Source organism: Lutra lutra, chromosome 8 (genome assembly GCF_902655055.1).
Source record: "Lutra lutra chromosome 8, mLutLut1.2, whole genome shotgun sequence".
Classification (NCBI taxonomy): Eukaryota; Metazoa; Chordata; class Mammalia; order Carnivora; family Mustelidae; genus Lutra; species Lutra lutra.
This window is the reverse complement of record NC_062285.1, coordinates 124,240,096-124,261,256: the sequence shown is the minus strand read 5'-3', so window position 1 is coordinate 124,261,256 and position 21,161 is coordinate 124,240,096. Positions and strand designations below refer to the sequence as shown.

Genomic DNA, 21,161 nt, shown 5'->3' with positions numbered 1-21,161 from the left:
TGTGCTTTCTATGCCTCTCAATTGCTATATTTCATTAGTTAGAAGTTAATTACTTTTTAGTCTAATATAAGAATATTCTAATATTTTTTCATTCTATTTCTAAATAAATGTTACTGACCACCTGTTTCCAAATCCTAGCTTCTGTTTTCCTCTTAGAATGTCCAATAATTCCCCAAAGCTCTGAAAGGTGGACTAAAGATTATTTATCCTATCTTCCACTATGACCCAACAGAAACTTGCCACTCTCTGAAGACTTTTCCAATGTACATTCAAATAAACAGATATATTCTCTTATTCATCCAACAAATAAAAAAATAAGTTTCATGTGACAAATATTGTGCTAGGAACTGAGGATACAAAATCAGCTTGGTCTCTGCTCTTGTGCAGCTCACAGGATGACAGAGTAGACAGACATCAATCAATTAAAGAAATAAGTTTATAATTAGAACACTGGGAAAAGGGCTACAAAAGGAGAGGAACACAATTCCCCAAGTATATCAACCAACCATGTGACCACCCTACTTGGGGAAGACTTCTATGAGGAGGTGACTATTAACTAGGTAGACAGGGGACAGGATCAAGTGTTTCCAGCAGAGGAACATAAGTATAAAAGACCCTGTGGCAGAAGGGACCAGGTGAAATAAGGGCAGTATGCCCAGAGCACCGATAACAAGAGATGGGCTGATGAGGCAGGCGGAGGCTGGGCCTTGGTGAATCTTATAAACCATGCTAAATGCATTGATCCTTGTCTTGAGAGAATAGAAAAATCATAAGAGAGTTTTAACATTCAAAGGACATAATCAGATTTAATTAAAAAAATTATTCTATTTTTTTATTATGTTCTGTTAGTCACCATACAGTACATCATTAGTTTTTGATGTAGTGATCCTGATTCATTGTTTGCATATAACACTCCGTGCTCCATGCAATACATACCCTCCTTAACACCTGTCACTGGGCTAACCCATCCACACACTTCCTCCCCTCTAAAACCCAATTTGTTTCTAAGGGTCCATAGTCTCTCATGGTTTGTCTCCACCTCTGATTTCCCCTCCTTTATTTTCCCCTTCCTTCTCCAAATGTCTTCCATGCTATTCCTTATGTTCCACAAATAAGTGAAACCATATGATAATTGACTTTCTCTGCTTTACTTATTTCACTTAGCATAATCTCCTACGGTCCATCCATGTTGTTGCAAAAGCTGGGTATTCATCCTTTCTGATGGCTGTGTAATATTCCATTGTATATATGGACCACATATTCTTTATCCATTCATCTGTTGAAGGGCATCTCAGCTCTTCCGCAGGTTGACTATTGTGGACATTGCTGCTATGAACATTGGGGTGCATATGGCCCTTCTTTTCACTACATCTGTATTTTTGGGGTAGATTCCCAGTAGTGCAATTGGTGGATCACAGAGTAGTTCTATTTTTAATTTTCTGAGGAACCTCCACACTGTTTTCCAAAGTGGCTGTACCAACTTGCCCTCCCACCAACAGTGTATGAGTATTCCCCTTTCTCTGCAGCCTCTCCAACATTTATGTTTCTTGCCTTGTCGATTTTATCATTCTAACTGGTGTACGGTGGTATCTCAATATGGTTTTGACTTGAATTTCTCTGATGCTAAAAAGATCACTCTATTTGGAGGGTAGAGAATGGATTGGAAGGGACCAGAGTAGAAAAAGGGAGACCAATTATGGGACAACAGCCATCATCCAGGTTATTAGGTGAAGGAGGCTGTATGGTCGAGGAGGTTCTGGGGTGTGGCCAGAATTAAGAGACATGGAGGAAGACAGGAAACAACATGTGTTGGAGGGGATGTGGAGAAAGGGGAACCCTCTTACACTGTTGGTGGGAATGCAAGTTGGTGCAGTCACTTTGGAGAACAGTGTGGAGATTCCTCAAGAAATTAAAAATAGAGCTTCCCTATGACCCTGCAATTGCACTACTGGGTATTTACCCCAAAGATACAGATGTAGTGCAAAGAAGGGCCATCTGTACCCCAATGTTTATAGCAGCAATGGCCACGGTTGCCAAACTGTGGAAAGAACCAAGATGCCCTTCAACGGACGAATGGATAAGGAAGATGTGGTCCATATACACTATGGAGTATTATGCATCCATCAGAAAGGATGAATACCCAACTTTTGTGTCAACATGGACGGGACTGGAAGAGATTATGCTGAGTGAAATAAGTCAAGCAGAGAGAGTCAATTATCATATGGTTTCACTTATTTGTGGAACATAACAAATAGCATGGAGGACATGGGGAGTTAGGAGAAGGGAGTTGGGGGAAATTGGAAGGAGGTGAACAATGAGAGACTATGGACTCTGAAAAACAATCTGAAGGCTTTGAAGAGGTGGGGGGATGGGAGGTTGGGGGAACCAGGTGGTGGGTATTAGAGAGGGCACAGATTGCATGGAGCACTGGGTGTGGTACAAAAACAATGAATACTGTTTTGTTGAAAATAAATTAAAAAAATGATTAAAAAAAAAGGAGACATGGAGGAACCAAAATCTGTAGGACAAGAGCTATTTAAGAGCTGATATTTCCTAGATACTCCACAACATTGTTCTATTGGAAAATTGCTTATGTTTTTCATCTCCCTTCCTTTGGCCTATACAAATCTTACTCTCTTCCAGGCTCAGCTCTACAGAACCTTCCACAGAAGCACCAACCCATATCTATCCTTTCCATTTTTCCAAATTTTTATAAAACTAATCACCTTCATCACACATTTTACCTAATTGTGCATAGCCTTGTATTGTTTTCTAGTTGTTTCAAGTATGCAGAGCCTGTTTTACTGAAGGAAACAGAGTTTCTCAGATATGGTGGCTTCCATTTGTCTTTGCCAATATTATTTAGCATCATACTAGAAACACAATGGGTAGTTAATTAATGCTCATTAATTAATATTTATAAAGTCTTAATCAAAACACTGTCAAGGAGGGTGGATATTTTGCCTGCAGTAATTTTCTGTAATTTTTGATCAGTATAATCCTGTAATATTGGGACTGAGGCTGGGAAGTGCACTTACTTTTACTTTTTTTTTTCCTCCACTGTTTTAGCATGCATTGAGACTGGTCAAAAGGAAAAAATCTCATCTCAGGAAAATATTTGGTCTGGGTCATGACCAATGACCCAGATTATCTGGATTATTTGTTACTAACACAAAGGATAGTATACAATTCATCAATGACCCTAGGTCAGAAGGAATAAATACTTAGTAACTAGGACTCTGGCAGGAAGAACGACTACCCAGGGAGATAAAATGTAAAATGAGTTGTTGTATTATTTCATTTTCCTCCGGGCTCATTTTTTTAAGGGCACTAGAGAAAGTAAGCTGAATCCATCTAGTCTAGGAAATGAGACATGATTTTCTTTTTTATAAGGAATCCATGAAGTATGGATTGTTGCCACCCAATCTTAATAACAAAGTTATTTAATAATAAAGTTAAAAAAACATACATTTCCACTGTACAATTATCATCGGCTAAAAGCTGATATACTAATATGACTTGCAGAATTAAAATAATCTTTAAAGGTTATTAGTTGAAAATTATAATAAGTCTAAAATTTATTAGAGTGATAGAACTCCATTTTTCCTACTTACATAGATAGTAACTAATATCCCATTTTTCACTAATATATGTAAGCATATCACACTTCTGCAATTGTTATAGATAATTTGTCAATAACAGTCACATGGATGGCCTGCTCCATATAAAATCCTGTGGGAGCCCCAACTGATCTCACAGGCCCTCTCCTGAGACCTTTCTGGAGGAAGCACTATCCTCATCAGAATGAGGCCTAGTTTACTGAGAATGACCAATGTCCTCTTATGAGTTCCCTTCTTGAGATGAAGCTAGATTTGAGTAAAAGCTCTGTAACTCAGAATTTTTCCTTGTCCCAGATGACAGCCTGTCCTAACCATTCTGTGCAAGTTTTATATTTGCAATTGGCTAAGAACTCACCTTACAAGATCCAAAGGCTGGTATTTATACCACACACCCCAGGAGGCCCAGCACTCATAGAGCAGATGTCGATGGTTTTCCGCTCCATGGGTTCTGATGGAGTTTTTACTTCTGTAACTTCCCTGGGATAAAAACACCACTTCCATGAGGTAATATCCAAAAAAGCCATAAGGAAAAGCTGACAGTAACACTATTCTTTTATGGAAGGAGTAGTGGTAGTGGTGATATAAGAAAGAAATGGATCCATACTATTAAAGGGAAAACAGTTATTGTGGACATAATCTTGTTGATGGTGGTATGTAGTAAAATGTACATGCTTGCTAGGAATCAGGCAGGTTTGAGCTGAGTTCAAATTTAGTTCCACTACTTTTAGCTAGGAGACCTTAAGCTCTCTGAGCCTTAGATTTCTAGTTCATTATGGAACTAATAATTTCTGCCTCATTAGGTTTCTTTCATGGTTTGAGTGAATAAAGTGTCTTGCCTAGAGGCCATGCCCAAAACTTAGCTCTCTTTTCCATTTGTCTCAAGACAGGGCAGTTGGTAAACAGTCACAGCGGTATCTCTGCATTATCCATACAAAACCCCTAAAATATAAAAGATGGATGTAACCTTAAAATTACAACAGTTCAAATCTAATTCAGCCACCTCATGGGACAAATGAGGAGACCAAGGGCCAGACAGGTACAGGTTTTTCTGAGTTCAGTTAGTGGTGATGTTAGCTTCATAAACAGAAAAAGTACTTTCTGGAAGTGGACTACTTATTAACACTAACCTGAGAAGGTCTTTCTTAGTGGAAGGTGAATGAGGCTGAGAGACAAGAAACTCAGGTTCTAGCCTCAGCTCAACCAATAACTCACATAATAACTAGGGGGGCAACTTTTCTCTAAACCTCTATTTAAATTTTTAATATGAAACAAAGGCAACAATATCTGCCCTTCTTGCTTTTCTGCTTTTGAAGGTCATTAGGATGTTAAATAATATAATTATGTTAAACTGAGAGTAAAGATTCAGAAGTGATTATGTTACTATTGCTGGTATTACTAATTTGGAAGGTCTCTTCTCATAGAATATAGGGCTTTACTGAGATGTGCAAGCCCAAGAGAAGAGGCCTTGAATTACTCTATGTGGTTATAGAATGCATCTTCTCAGACATCCTCATACCTGCCACCTACTCACCTACACAGATATTTCTGCTCACCTACCATGCTCAGACCCTGCCCTCACTACGGGCAAGGGCGCAGCTGTGGGGGGATGCAGTTGTCACTGAAACCTTTTTTGGCCAATCCAATGAATAACTACAGGAAGCCACATGATGTTTGTGTGTGTGTATGTGGGGGTGAGAATCTGTCTTGAAAGTTCAGAATCACCTGTGTGTGTCTTTAGAAAACCTTTGGGTCAAAAGATTTGCTTTTGTCATATGAAAATGAAAATTTTCATATGACAAATTTCATATGACAAAAAAGCAAATGAAAATTTGCTTTTGTCATTCCAAAAATGTTTCATGGAAGTCTATAAATAGGGTGTGAGGCCAAAGCTTCTAGTTTTCTTAATGAACAAGATTTGTAAAATTCCCCATTGTCTTTGCATCCTTGTGGTGTGTAAAACAACAGAAACAGCAGTGTAAGCCAAACAAAAGGTATGTTTTGGAAAGACTTGCCATTTGCAAATTGTTGGAACTGTTCTGTAAAGTTTACTTGCAAACTGTTAAAAATTGTTTCCAGTAGAAGACTTCTGGAAATAACTCCCAGGAGGTCCAGCCTCACTAGTTTGTGAGGTCCTACAGGGGATGGGCAAGGATAATTATCTCTGTGCTCTCTTTGTCACATAATGACTGGTACAAAGTAGGGGTTCAACACCATGAAGATGACAACAAACTCTCACCAATGGCAAGGATTATGTCCCTAAAAACCTATGTGTACAAGAGAATTCTGGGTTAAATAAACCAAGATTAAATGGGAAAAGTAAGGTTAAGGATAACCAGACTTATATTTCTAAAGTCCTTATATATGACAAAACCCAAGTAGCAAATAAAGAAAATATCAAAATTTATATATCTTAAATGAGAAATAATAGGTATAATATTATTCATTTCCATTCACCACCCTTTGATTACCAGAGGCTTTCCAAGATGACTCCCTCCTACTCTCTAAGGAATAGCTATAAACTTCTTATTTACAGAGACTATATGTTTCAGGAACATTTTCCCCATAGGTCTGGTGCCTCATGCAAATTTTCAATGCTTCTTTATTTTATTACTTGGAGTCCTTCATTGATTCCTCTGAATTTATGCTGAGTGACTCTTGATTCAAGTATTCTTAAAATTACATAAAAAAGATATATAGAAATAAATTTATGCTGGGGGAGAAACATCATAATTCAAGTAGGCCCTCCCTAATTATCCACTGAAAAAATTAAATTCATTCTGAACAAATGTCATATCAACAAACTCAATTAATGACTATTCCCAGAAGCTGATTTAATAACAAGAAATTGACAGAGGAAAGGCAGGACAATACCTCATGCAGAGGAAATGCAGCTTCATAGGAGCCATTGGTAAGCAAACGATTCAGACCTAGAACAACAAAAAAGTTCACTTTGAATTAATACTGAGTTTGAATTCTCAAAACATTCAACACTAATATAAGGGTGATACTTTTGGAGAAAACAATCTAAGCTTTCAAATGTGGTTCAAACCCAGCTGGGGACTCCAATAGTTTAGAAAGTTTTTCTATCTGCTAGGAAATCGGAAGCAAGGGCTGGGAAACTGGATTTTCAAATAGAAACAAAACAGTGAAGCATACTCAGTACAGTGTCTGGCACAAAGATGGGAATGTACTGAGAAAGTGGATGAATTTATCATACCCCCCCAAAAAAGGTTTTCTACCAGTTCTTTTTATATCTTTATTCAGAAGTTTAATGTGGATAAATCTAGCCCTTCCACAGTGGACTAGTGGTGTGATTTTGAAAAATGTCTTCTTGTCCTCAGGCCTCAATTTTCTCATGCATAAAAGGGGGGAGGGGTGCTGGGTATATGACTTTTTTTTTTTAGAGAGAGAGAGAGAGAGCACATGAGCACAAGGGAGGGGAGGGGCAGAGGGAGACAGAGAGAGAGAGACTCTCAAGCACGCTGCAAGCTAGACATAGAGCCTGATGCAGGGATCGACCTCACGACCTTGACTGAGATCATGACCTGAGCTGAAATCCAGAGTTGGACACTTAACTGACTAAGCCACCAAGGTGCCCTGGATATGTGGAATATTTTTTAAAAATACCTTTATTGAGGCATAACTGACATACCATAAATGGCACATATTTAAAACATACAATTTGAGATTTGACTTATATATGCATACCTGAAACCATCAGCATAGTAAAGATAGTAAGCATATCCATACCCCAAAGTTTTATCATGCCACTTCATAACTACACACCTCCCTATGCCATCTCCAAGGTAAACACTGATCTTTTTTCTGTCATTATCAGTTTGCATTTTCTAGTTTTATATAAATGGAATTATACAACATTACTCCTTTTTATCCAAATTCTTTCACTCAAGATAATTATTTTGAGATTCATCCATGTAGTAACTCTTTTTTTTTTTACTGCTGAGTATACCATCATATGGATCTATAACTGTTTATCTATTCCCCTTAATATTTGTTTCCAGTCCTGAACCATTACAAATAATGTTACTGTGAGCATTTATGTAAAAGTCCTTGTATGAATATCTGCTTTTATCTCTCTGAGGAAAATACTGAGAAATGGAATAACTAGATCATATGGTGGGTATATATTTAACATTATTTGCCATCTGTATATCTTCTCTTCTGAAATATCTGTTAAAATCTTATGTCCATTAATTTTTTTTATTTAGTTATGACTATTTTTTATATATTCTAGATGTCTTTCATTAGACTTATGCTTTGAATTTTTTTTCTCATAGTATGTGGACTCTCTCTTCATTCTTTCAAAAATATACTTCAAAAATCAAAAGCTTTAATTTTGATGAAGTCCAATTTATCCAATTTTTTCTTTTATGAATTGTTTTCAAGAAATTCCAAACTAACATAAGGCCATGAAAATTTTCTTTGGGGTTTTTTTTTATAATTTTAGGTTTTATATTTATTTTTTAAATTTTTAAAAGATATTATTTATTTATTTATTTGAGAGAGACAGCACAAGTGGGGGAAAGGGACAGGGGAGAAGCTGGTTCTCTGCTGAACAGAGAGCCCAATGTGAGGCTCTATCCCAGGGCCCCAGGATCATGACCTGAGCCAAAGGGAGATGCTTAACTGACTGAGCCAACCAGGGGCGCCTAGGTTTTATATTTAGATCTATGATCTATTTAAGTCAACTTTTATATATGGGCTCATTTTTTTTTTTGCATATGGGTATGAATTGTTTCAGCACCATTTTTTGAAAAGAGAATCCTCTGTCTACTGAATTCTCTTTGAACATTTGTCAAAAATCAATTGTCCACAGATGTGTGGATCGACTTATGGATTCTCAATTCTGTTCCACAAATCTATTTGTCTATATTTACATCAACACCACACTCTTTTGATTACTTTAGATCTATAATAATTCTTGAAATCAAGTAACATTAGCTCTCCATTTGTGCTTTTTTTCTTTTCAGAGTTACTTTGGCTATTCTAGGTTATGAATATTTTAATCAGCTTGTCAATTTCCATAGACACATACACATGCACAACCTTGGGAGTTTGAGATTGCACTGAATCTACAGATTAAATTGGATACAATTGACAATATTGAGTCTTTTGAGCTATGAACAGAATGTATCAAGATATATTTATTAAAATCTTAAATATCTCTCACAAATGTTCTGTAGTTTTCAGTGTACATACCTTACATATCTTTTTTAAAGATTTATTTATTTGGGAGAAAGAGATGGAGAGAGGCAGAAGGAGAGGGAGAGAGAGTCTCAAGCAGACTGTACTGAGCACAGAGCCCAAATGTAGGGCTCAGTTTCAGGACCTTGAGGACCCTGACCCAAGCTGTAACCAAGAGTCAGATGCTCAGGGCACCTAGGTGGCTCAGTGGGTTAAAGTCTCTGCCTTCAGCTCAGGTCATGATCTCAGGGTCCTGGGATCGAGCCCCGCATGAAGCTCTCTGCTCCGGAGGGAGCCTGCTCCCCCCTGCCCTACCTACTTGTGATCTCTGTCTGTCAAATAAATAAATAAAATCTTTAAACAACAACAACAAAAAGGGTCAGATGCTAACAAACTGTGCTGCCCAGACACCCCTTACATATCTCTTGTCAGATAAGTATTCCATTTTTTGGATATTACTATAAATGGTATGGTCTTTAAAATTTTAATTCCTTAGCGTTAGTTGCTAGTTTATAGAACTACAATTGAGTTTTGTATTTGTTTTGTTTCTTGCAACAGAGCTTTACTCATTCTACTAGTGTTTTTGTATATCCTGTTGGAGCTTCTATACAGATGATCATGTCATCTGAGACTAAATACAGTTTTACTTCTTTTTTCAGTTTGGGTGCCCATTATTTTTCCTGTCTTACTGCATTTTGGCTAGTGAAATGATGAATATAAGAGAAGATATACTTGTTCCTTATCTTCAGGGGAAGCTTTAGTTTTTACCATCAAGTACAATGTTAACTATAAGTATTTTATAGATGTACTTGACTAAGGTTGAGGAAGTTCCTTTCTATTCATAGTATGCTGAGTTTTTATCATGAACAAATGCAGAATTTTGCCAAATGTTTTTTTGTATCTGTGGAGATGACCATATTATTTTCCTTTTTCACTTTGCCAAAGTTGTGAGTTATGCTAATTAATTTTCAAACACTAGGCCAACCTTGCAGACCTAGATAAGCCCTACGTGATCAAGATGGATTATCCTTTTTACATACTGTTGTGTTTTATTAACTAAATTTTGTTTACAATGTTGGCCTCCATATTCATGAAGTATATTGATTTGCAGTTTTCTAGTACAGTCTTTGCCTGGCTTAGGTACCTGAGTAATACGGCTCTCATATTCTCCACACTTCAATTTTGTGAAAGAGTTTTGTAAAACAGGTATTATTTCTTTCTTGAATGTCTGATGGAATTTACCAGTAAGATAATCTGGGCCTACAGGCGTATTTCTGTGAGAAGATTTTCAAGTACAAATTCAATTTCTTTAATCCATATGGATCTAATTAGGTTCTTTCTTCTTATTTTTCATGCTTATATATATAAGCTTATTTTTTTAAGTTTTTATTTAACCCCCAGTTAACATACAGTGCTATGTTTCAGGTGTATACTGTAGCGATTCAACACTTCCATATATCACCCAGTGCTCATCATAGTGCACTCCTTAATCCCCATCACCAGTTTAACCCATCTTCCTCCCACATCCCTTTTGGTAACCATTAATTTATTCTCTATAGTTAACTATAACTTTTTATATATTGTTTATATATATAAAAGTTTATAACTATAAACTTTTAACTGTTTATTGGTTTACCTCTCTCTCTTTTTGTCCCTTTGCTCATTTGTTTTGATTCTTAAATTCCATATACAAGTGAAATCATATGGTATTTATCTTTCTCTGATTTATTTTGCTTAGTATAATACTCTCTAGCTCCACCTATGTCATTGCAAATGGCAAGATTTCATTCTATTTTTATGGCTGAGTAATGTTCCATTGTGCATATATACATCTTCCTTATCCATTCATCAGCTAATAGACACTTGGGCTGGCTATTGTAGATAATGCTGCTTTAAACATTTGGGTTTATGTATCCTTCTGAGTTAGAATTTTTTTGTATTCCTTGGTTAAATACCTAATAGTGCAATTGCTGGATTATAGGGTAGTTCTATTTTTAATTTTTTGAGGAATCTTCGTACTGTTTTCCAGAGTGGCTGCACCAGTTTGCATTCCCACCAAAAGCGCAAGACGGTTCCCTTTTCTCCACATCCTCACCAACACCTGTGTGATCTACAAATTTAATGCAATCCCTATCAAAATACCAAAGCATTTTTCACAGACCTTGAACAAACAAAATTTACATGGAACCACAAAAAACCCCAAATAGCCAGAGCAATCTTGAAAAGGAAAAGAAAACCTGGAGGCATCACAATTCTGGGCTTCAAACTATATTACAAAGTTGTAGTAATTGGGGTGCCTTGGTGACTCAGTTGATTGAGTGTCTGACTCTTGGTTTTGGCTCAGGTCATGATCTCAGTGTGGTGGAAGTGAGCCCTGCATCAGGCTCTGCACTCAGTGCAGAGTCTGCTTGAGATTGTTTCCCTCTGACCCTCAACCCACTTGCTTTCTCTCTCTCAAATAAATAAAATCTTTTTTCAAAAAGCTGTGGTAATCAAAACAGTATGATACCAATACAAACATAGACACATATATCATCAGAACAAAATAGAACACCCAGAAATGAACCCACAATTATATGGCCAATTATTCTTTAACGAAGCAGGAAAAAATATCCAATGGGGAAAAAGTCTCTTCAACAAATGGTGTGGAGGAAACTGGACCATTGTCTTACAATGTACATAAAAATAAATTCAAAATAGATTAAAGATCTAAATCTGAGACTTGAAACCACAAAAATCCTAGAAGAAAACCCAGGCAGTAACTTCTTTGACATCAGCTGTAAGAACTTCTTTCTAGATATGTCTCCTGAGACAAGGGAAACAAAAGCAAACTGGGACCACATCAAAATAAAAAGCTCCTGCACAGCAAAGGAAACAACAAAAGTAAAAGGCAACCTATAGAATGGGAGAAGATATTTGCAAATGACATATCTGATAAAGGAATAGTATCCAAAATATGTAAAGAACCTAAACAACTCAACACCCAAAAAGCAAAATAACCCAATTAGAAAATGGACAGAAGACATGAATAGACATCTTTGCAAAGACATACAGATGGTCAACAGACACATGAAAGATCCTTACAGCACTTATCATCAGGAAAATGCATATCAAAACTACAATGAGATATCACCTCACACTAATCAGAAAGGCTAAAATCAACAACACAAGATTATTTTTTTCTTGAATGGGTTTTGAATATTTGCATCTGTCCAGAAATGTGTCCATTTCATTTAAGCTGTTGAATTTATTGACAGAAGATTATTCAAATAGTCCCTTAATATACTCCCAACATTTTTGGTGACAGCATCTCTCCTATTCCTGGAAATTTAAGAATTTTTGTTTTCTCTCTCTTCTTCCTGATAAGCCTGATTAGAAATTTGTATTTGTTTTCTGTCACTGTAACAAATCGCAAGAAATGCAGTAGCTAAAAACAATAGCCATTTATTATCTCACAGTTTCTTTTGTTCAGAAGTCTGGGCATGATTTACCTACGTTGTCTGTTTTGGGTCTCACAAAACCAAAGCAAAGGTTTGGTCTAGACTGCATTCTTACCTGGAGGTTCAACTAGGAAAGGATCCATTGATTATTGGACAGAATTAATTTCCTTGCAGTTGCTATATTCACAACTTGCTTCTTCAAAACCAGAAACAGAGAGGAGTCCCTGTTGCTGCAAGTTTCTTAGCTGGGGGCAGGCCTAAACACTCTTAAAGGGCTTACCTGATTAGGTCGGGACCATCCAGGATGATCTTCCCTTTGATTAAGTTGATGTCAAACTGGTTAAGAACTCTTTCATATCTATATCTCCTAAACTTTTCCATATAGTGTAACATAATCACAGGAGTGACACAATTAGCTTTGCAATGTTCTGTTGGCTAAATGTAAGCTACAGTTTCTACCTACACTTAAGGGAAAGGAATTACACTGGGCATGACTCACTGGTAAGTCACCTTGGGTATGTTCACAAGGTTTATAAATGTTTTCAAAGGAACATCTATTGGTTCCATTTATTTTCTGTATTATTTTTTCTGTTTTCTATTTCATTGATTTCTTCTCTTTTATTATTCCTTTTCATCTACCTACTTTAATTTCTTTTTCTTGTTTAGGTGGAAGTGGTGGTCATTAATTTGGATATTTCTTTTCAAATATAGGCACATAGCACTATAAATTAGTCCCTAAATATTGCACATTTTGATATTTAATTTTCATTTTCATTGAGTACAACATGCTGATTTTTCTTTTGACTTCTTCTTTCACTGATGAGTTATTTAAAAGGTATTAGTTTTAAATATCTGTAATATTCCCAGAGATCACCTTCATATTAACATTGAATTTAATTCCTCTGTGGTCAAAAAACATACTCTGGGGGCGCCTGGGTGGCTCAGTGGGTTAAGCCGCTGCCTTTGGCTCAGGTCATGATCTCAGGGTCCTGGGATCGAGCCCCACATCGGGCTCTCTGCTCAGCAGGGAGCCTGCTTCCTCCTCTCTCTCTGCCTGCCTCTCTGCCTGCTTATGATCTCTCTCTGTCAAATAAATAAATAAAATCTTAAAAAAAAAACATACTCTGTATGATTTGAATGCCTTTAGATCTATTAAGTCTTATTTTATGTCCCCAAGGATGGCCTATCTTGGTTATGTTCTATGTGCATTTGAAAAAAAAATATATTCTGTTGTTTTGGGGAGTGATCTAAAAGATCAGTTATGTTCACTGATAATATTGTTCAGGTTTTCTAACCCCTACAGATTTTCTATTTATTCTATTAATTACTGACAAAGAAGTATTTAAATATCCAACTATAATTGTGGAATTGTCTATTTCTCTTTGCAGTTCTGTCAGGTTTTGCTTCATGTAGTTTGAAACTCCAGGCTTGTGGGATTGTTCTGTCCTCCTGATGAATTCCCTGAATTTACTTTTATCCCTGATAATATTCTTTGCTCTGAAATCTATTTTGTCTGATATCAATATAGCCATTTCAGCTTTATTTTGATTAAGCATGTTATAACTTCTTTGAACCTTTTACTTTTAACCCATTTGCATCTTTAAAGTTTCTTGTAGGCAGCAAAGAATTTAAGCATCGATTTTTTTACTCAGTGTATTAACTTTTCAATTTTGGATTAGGATCTTTAGAACATTTATGTTTAATGCTCTGTGAATTATAAGGTGTTCCTATTTCACTGGAAATCCTTTGGGTAGTTTCCTAATACATAGGCAGTAATTAGTACTCTGCTAAATACTTAAAGGGGTCTGACGATCTTCAGGGTTCTCTCTTGGCAAAACTTTCTGCTTTTCGTTACTTTGTTCTGTGAACTCTAACTGCATTGGTTTCTTTGGACTCTTAGCAACATCTTCTCAATTCAAGGAGTCTACTGGGTTCTGCCTGGGTTCTCCCTCTCTGGGCTGCCATCTAGAAACTATGTCAAAGTAGTTAAGCTGATGTAATCATAGCACTCACTTCATTTGTTTTCTGTCTCTCAGGGATCTCTATTCTTCACTGCCCAACATTCAGTGTCTTGAAAAGCATAGTCTCCTGCAGTTTTTTTTTTTTTTTTCTGTTTTTCCTTTGATTATTTCAGATGGGAGAGTAAATCTTGTGCCTATTTCTCTGTCTTGGCCAAAAGTGGAAATTGAATGTGTTGGTCTTTAAAGTGTCTTTCAAATCAAGAATTATGCTGCTTCCTAAAATGTACCTCAGAGACAACAACTAGAAGGATGTCTCTCAAGTGGCTAATAGAGGAATGCTCCCTATGCTTTAGACCCTGATTAGAATCCAGAGGTTTAGCCTCACTGGGAAATGGAACATGCATTGATTTACTTTTTCCTGATGCAGGGTCAATCATTGTTTGGGTACTTGTAATCACAGTAATACAGTAATGTGTAATAAGATGATTGACATTAGTAATAAATGTCTAAGAAAAACATTTGAAATGCAAATACTTGTACAGCTTTTGTATTCTGCCTAGCATGCAGGAGGCCCTCGATAAATACCTCTGTAATGAAGGAATAAATGATTATGTGGCAAGGTCTGATTGCCTGGAGTTTCTATTGAGAAATACACATATGTCGTCAATAAACTTTCAAACATCTCAGATATTAGAAAGAAACAGAATTCATAGGAACCTAATAAGAGACTGATGACAACCCTAGTAAGCTTATCATAATTTATGAAAGTCCTGCAAAGTGAGAAAGTAGTTACCATTTCACGAAACTTCCCCCTTGAGCACCAATTTTGAAAATACTAGTCTATCTTAAAATTTGTTTTATGCACTTGTATTATTAAATAAATCTATGTTGATCTATTAATTGCTCTATTTTGAAAGTGGATTTCAACAGTTTTGAATTTCACGGTTGTAATGAATTCAGAGTGAATCCAGAAAACTTACATAGTGGTAGTATACACTCCAGCAAAATGTCCTTACAAATCACATTTACAAATCAGTATTTCAGTGTTCTCTCTAAACAATGTTGGTTTTGTGGAAGATGTCACTTTCAGAAATAGTTTCAGGTAGGAAATAACATTAGATAAATACTATTCTATCAATAAATTAAATTTTCTTCTAAAATGTTATCTCTTTTATTTATGAAACCAAAGATGACTATGAAACATCAGGTAAACCAAGCATTTGTGGTTTTTACCACATATATTTTTAGCATAATGCCTGACCCTAGGTTAGTAATTTACTCTGTGATTGGCCATTTCTAATTAGATACTACTCCAGATCATCATTACCAATTTTCAAAGCACTGAACTGATGAATGGATAAAAAGATACATACTCTCTCTCTCTATGATGAGTAAGGCAACTTATTTACAATGAAGGAGCTTATTGTCCAACTAGTGGTTTTTAGCTGCAGATTCTCAACACACTAGTGTGTTATAATAAATTGTGAGGTGTGCTAGAAACTATACCATCAATATTAGTGAAGGCACTGTTTTTTAATAAATGTGCATTTTATAAAATAATTGAGAATAGCTACCACTATAATCATTTCGCTTCCACTCTTTTTTTTTTTTTTAGCATTTTCATGATATAATGTTAACTGGAAAAGGTGTGTTAAACTTTAGTGTAGTATACTCTAAGTCTGTTAAAATTACATGGGCAAATGGGGGATAAATGTGAAAAAAGTACTTAAAGTAATATTTGAATTATTTAATACACCAAAGCTTAACAGTGGTTCTCTTTAGGGATAGAATTTTCATAATGACATTGAAAATAAAGAATTCAAGATAATAAGAGTTGTATATGATTATCTGTCAAATAAACACTCTAAAAGTAATTACCATAGGAATTCACAGGAAGAGGGAAGAATTCCTTCAAGCTGGAATGGTCATGGAGGAATTTATGGAGAGGATGGGTCTCAAAGATGGGTGACTGATGCAGAGAATATGAAGATACACCAATCTACAACTCCGTTGATGTTAAGAAGGATCTAAATCAGGTCTGATTTTACCACACCACCTACATAAACTCTCACTGAACATATTATTTCAGGTGTATCCAGATTTGGACTAGATAGCTATCATTTTCTCTCTATTATATTTTAATTTATGCAGTTTGGGATCAAAGTAGTTTTGGCAGCTTCACATATGAGTGACTCACACTGAGCTTGCATTCAACTAAGCCTCTCAAGTCTGTTCCTCTCATGATGTTGTTGAGCAACATTTCTCCCACACGGTACCAGGGTAGTTGTTTTGCTGAATTCGAGTGTAGGACTTCACATTTACAAACTATTAAATGTCATCTTGTTGTATTTGGCTGAGATTTCCAGATCACTGAGATCTTTTATGCTCCTGACTCCAGTGGCAAACATATTTAATGCATTATTTCAAAGTCCACCCCACCTGGAAGCTTGATGGGCAGGCTGTTTAGGCCAAGTACCAGTTATCAATATATTTGTCCCTTTGCTCCAAGTACACTTCCATTGCCTTCTTTGCAAAATTGGAGCTAGACCTTGCAAATATTTCTCCTTTACCAGATTGTACAATGTTAAGATTTGTCAGTAGAAGGTGCTGGAAAGACCCTGCAGGAATAAGTATGTCTTCCTGTACCAATATGTTCCCCTCAGCACGCTTCTACAACACATAGCTTCTATGGCATCAATTTCCTACAGGGCATGGTGGTCAGTAGCACATGGGACCTCCCCAACTGCAGGTGTCTCCTTGAACAGCTTCACAGAGCAATGTTGCTGGTGCAACTCCTTCCAATGAATGGGTTCCCTGGAATCTACTGCCCTCTAGGCAGTTCCCCCTACTACCCTCAGAAAACTTGGCTATGCCACCTAGTGAACCACAGCTATACTACTTCCAACAGAATATAGGTCTCGGCTTTGTGAGGAGAGTCTTGCTAGAAGTGGTAGCTGCCCCTAATATCTGCTATTTCTTTATTCTCTAGAGTTCTCCTTAACCTCTACTAGCCAATTCCTGATTACTCCAATCCTCTCTCATAGTTTTTATATTGCTATAAATAATATTTAATAATATATTTTATATTAAACTTTCTCTGTAAAAATTATGTGTGATTTTTGTCTCCTGACTAGGTCATTATTCAAACTATTGATAAAAGTCTCATTTGGACACAAGTAAGGACAAAGCCACCTGAATTCTCATGATATATAATAATTTGTTTAATAACGGTGATAATTGGGAGGAGGAGCAAGAAGGTGGAGCAGTAGGAGACCTAAATATCATCAGGTCCCAGGAGTTCAGCTAGATAATTATCAAACATTCTGAACACCTACAAACTCAAGAGGAGATAGAAGAGAAGAAGAGCAGCAATTCTAGGAACAAAACATCACTGCTTTCCAGAAGGTAGAACATGTGCAGCAGTGAATCTGAAGCAACGGGAAGATAGACCTTGGTGGGAGGGGACAGCTCCCAGCAAGTGAGAGAGCAGCAGAGCACAAAAATCAGAACCTTTAGAAGTTTACTCTACTGAGGGATGTCGCTCCAGGGGCTAAGTGGAGGTTAGAGCCCTTGCAGGGAACCACACTGTGGTCTCAGTGTGGTCTCAGGACCTGAGGGGTCACAGAAAGACCAGGGGTGCCTGAGTGTGGCAGAGCTCCCAGGTATCAGAGTGGGGAAGCCAGATGCAGAGACGGAGCTGAGATGGAGGCTCATAGCTCGGGATTACCTTAAACCATGATCCTAGGCACAGTTGGCCCACTGCTCTTTGAGCAGGGACCCCACAAGTGGCAGATCCAGGGAGACCCTGTCCTTCTTCCTCTAGAAGGAGCAGCGCAGGAGTGAGCTACAGGAATCTAGGAATCTGCTGGGTTTGGAGACTCCAAAGAGGGCCGTGCACCAGAGATAGAAATGCTTGGTCACAGGCTGGGTGAGCTCATAGACAGCCAGAGACCAGGGATATGGGAAGGATTGACTGCTTTTCTCTGAAGGTACACTAAGGAGTGGGGCCCTGAGCTCTCAGCTCCTACAGGGGCAGAGATTGGAGGGCTACCATTTTCATTCCCATCCTCCAAAGCTGTACAGAAAGCATTCAGGGAACAAAAGCTACTGAGAGCAAACCCGAGCAGATTGCTTAGCCTGCCTCCTGGAAAGGGTGGTTCAATTCCACCTCAGACAAAGACATTTGAGAATCACTGCAACAGACCCCCTCCCCCAAAAGATCATCAAAAACACCCAGCCAAGACCAAGTTCAGCAATCAATGTAAACTGCAGAACTCAGGGGAGTTAGGGGAAAGCAACAACTAGAATTCATGGCTTTTTCCCCATGATCCTTTAGTCTTTTAAAGTTAAATTTAAAAAAAAATTTTTTCCTATTCCATTTTTTTAAAAGATTTTTATTTATGTATTTGACAGACAGAGATCACAAGTAGGCAGAGAGGCAGGCAGAGAGAGAGGAGGAAGCAGGCTCCCTGCTGAGCAGAGAGTCCGATGTGGGGCTCTCTCCCAGGACCCTGAGATCATGACCTGAGCTGAAGGCAGAAGCTTAACCCACTTAGCCACCCAGGCGCCCCTCCTATTCCATTTTTTAAAATTTTTCCTCTTTCTTATTTTAATGTTTTTAATTATTTTATCTTATCAATACATTTTCTAAAAATCTTTTTTTAAATTCTCACTGTATTAGTAGTATTTTATTTCTTCATTGTATTTAACCTTATTTCTTGTATACACAGAGAATTTTTTTTCTTTAAAATTTTGGGATACAATTTCTTCTAAAAGATCAAAATGTACCCTAAATCTAGCACATAGCTTTGTTCTAGTCTCCAGCCTGATCACATTCTTTCCTCTTTTTTTTTCTTTTTTCAACCAACTTCTTATCAGTTCCCTCTTTAGAATCTTTTTAAATTTTCATCTTTGCAGTCATATTCCATCCTTACATTGTCCTTGCCCTTATTTTTGTGTATATATATATGTTTTTGTCCTTTAAAATTTTGGGAGTTAGTTCCTTCTAAAGACTAAAATATACCCAAAATCAAGTAGATGGCTCTGTTCTACTCACCAGTCTGAGATACACACACACACACACACACACACACACACACACACAATATATTTAATTTTTAATTTTTAAAATTTTTTCTCCTTTCTTCTCCCCCCAGTTTTGGGTCTCTTCTGATTTGCTTAGTGTATATTTTTCTGGGGTCATTGCTACACTTTTAGTATTTTGTTCTCTCATTCATCTGTTCTCATCAGGATAAAATGACAAGGCAAAAAGCTCACCACAAAAAACAAAAAACAAAAAACAAACAAACAAACAAACAAAAAACCAGGCAGTACTGATGGGTAGGGACCTAATCAATATGGACACTAGTATGATGTCAGAACTAGAGTTCAGAATGATGATTCTCAAGGTGCTAGCTGGGCTTGAAAAAAGCATGGAGGGTACTAGAGAATTCCTTTCTGGAGAAATAAGAACCAAAATCTAACCAAGTTGAAATTTAAAAAGCTATTAATCAGGTGCAATAAAAAATGGAGGCTCTTGAAGCGCCTGGGTGGCTCAGTGGGTTAAAGCCTCAGCCTTCGGCTCAGGTCATGATCCCAGGGGCCTGGGATCGAGCCCCGCATTGGGCTCTCTGCTCAGCGGGGAGCCTGCTTCCTCCTCTCTCTCTCTGCCTGTCTCTCTGCCTACTTGTGATCTCTATCTGTCAAATGAATAAATAAAAAAATCTTTAAAAAAAATGGAGGCTCTTACTGCTAGGATAAATGAGGCAGAAGAGAGAATTTGTGGTATAGAAGACCAAATGATGGAGAATAAAGAAGTTGAGCAAAAGAGAGACAAAGAGCTATTGGACTACAAGGAGAGAATTTGAGGGATAAGTGATACCATAAGATGAAATAATATTAGAATAATTGGGGTCCAAGAAGAAGAAGAAAGACAGAAGAAGTAGAAGGTATATTGGAGCAAAATATAGTAGAAAATTTCCCTAATTTGGTGAAGGAACAAACATTAAAATCTAGGAGAAACAGAGAACCACCCTCAAAATCAATAAAAATAGGTCTACAACCTGTCATCTAATAGTAAAACTTACAAGTCATAGTGACAAAGAGAAAATTCTGAAAGCAGCTTGGGATAAAATGTCTGTAACATACAAAAGTAGAAATATTAGATTGGCAGCAGACTTATCCACAGACCTGGCAGGCCAGAAAGAACTGGCATGATATATTCAGAGCAGTTAATGAGAAAAAGCCAAGAATACTAATTCTAGCTAGGCTGTCACTGAAAATAGAAGGAGAAATAAAAAGCTTCCAGGACAAACAAAAATTAAAAGAATTTACAAACACCAAACAAGCCCTACAAGAAATATTGAAAGGGATCCTAAGCAGAGAGAGCCTAAAAGTAGTAGACCAGAAAGGGACAGAGACAATATACAGTAACAGTTACCATACAGGCAATACAATGGCACTCAATTCATATCTTAAAATAGTTACCCTGAATGTAAATGGGTTAAATGCCCCAATCAAAAGACACAGGGTATCAGAATGGATAAAAAAAACAAGACCCATCAATATGCTGTCTACAAGAAACTCATTTTAGACCCAAAGACACCTCCAGATTTAAAGTGAGGGGAGGGAAAACAATTCACCATGCTAATGAACATCAAAAGAAAGCTGGGGTTGCAATCCTTATATCAGATCAATTAGATTTTATGCCAAAGACTATAATAAGAGATGAGGAAGGACACTATATCATACTCAAAGGGTCTGTCCAACATACACACACACACACACACACACACACACACACAATGGTATACACAATGGAATACTATGCAGCCATTAGAGGAAACGAAATCTTGCCATTTGCAATGATATGGATAGAACTAGAGGGTATTGTGCTAGGTGAAATAAGTCAATCAGAGAAAGAAAATTATCATATG

The 21,161-nt window shown here is 37.0% G+C and overlaps 1 protein-coding gene across 2 annotated transcripts in view; it reads right to left on the bottom strand.

Moving 5' to 3' along the window:
- The window catches only part of ANO4 (anoctamin 4), a 462,190-nt gene that overhangs the window by 88,972 nt on the left and 352,057 nt on the right, over positions 1-21,161 (bottom strand). For both annotated transcript variants that reach the window (XM_047742883.1, XM_047742884.1), the window contains 2 exons: positions 6,492-6,547; positions 3,976-4,097 (listed from right to left, as the gene is read on the bottom strand). In XM_047742883.1, the coding sequence (XP_047598839.1) occupies positions 3,976-4,097; positions 6,492-6,547 (178 nt within the window). The remainder of the gene's footprint in view (positions 1-3,975; positions 4,098-6,491; positions 6,548-21,161) is intronic.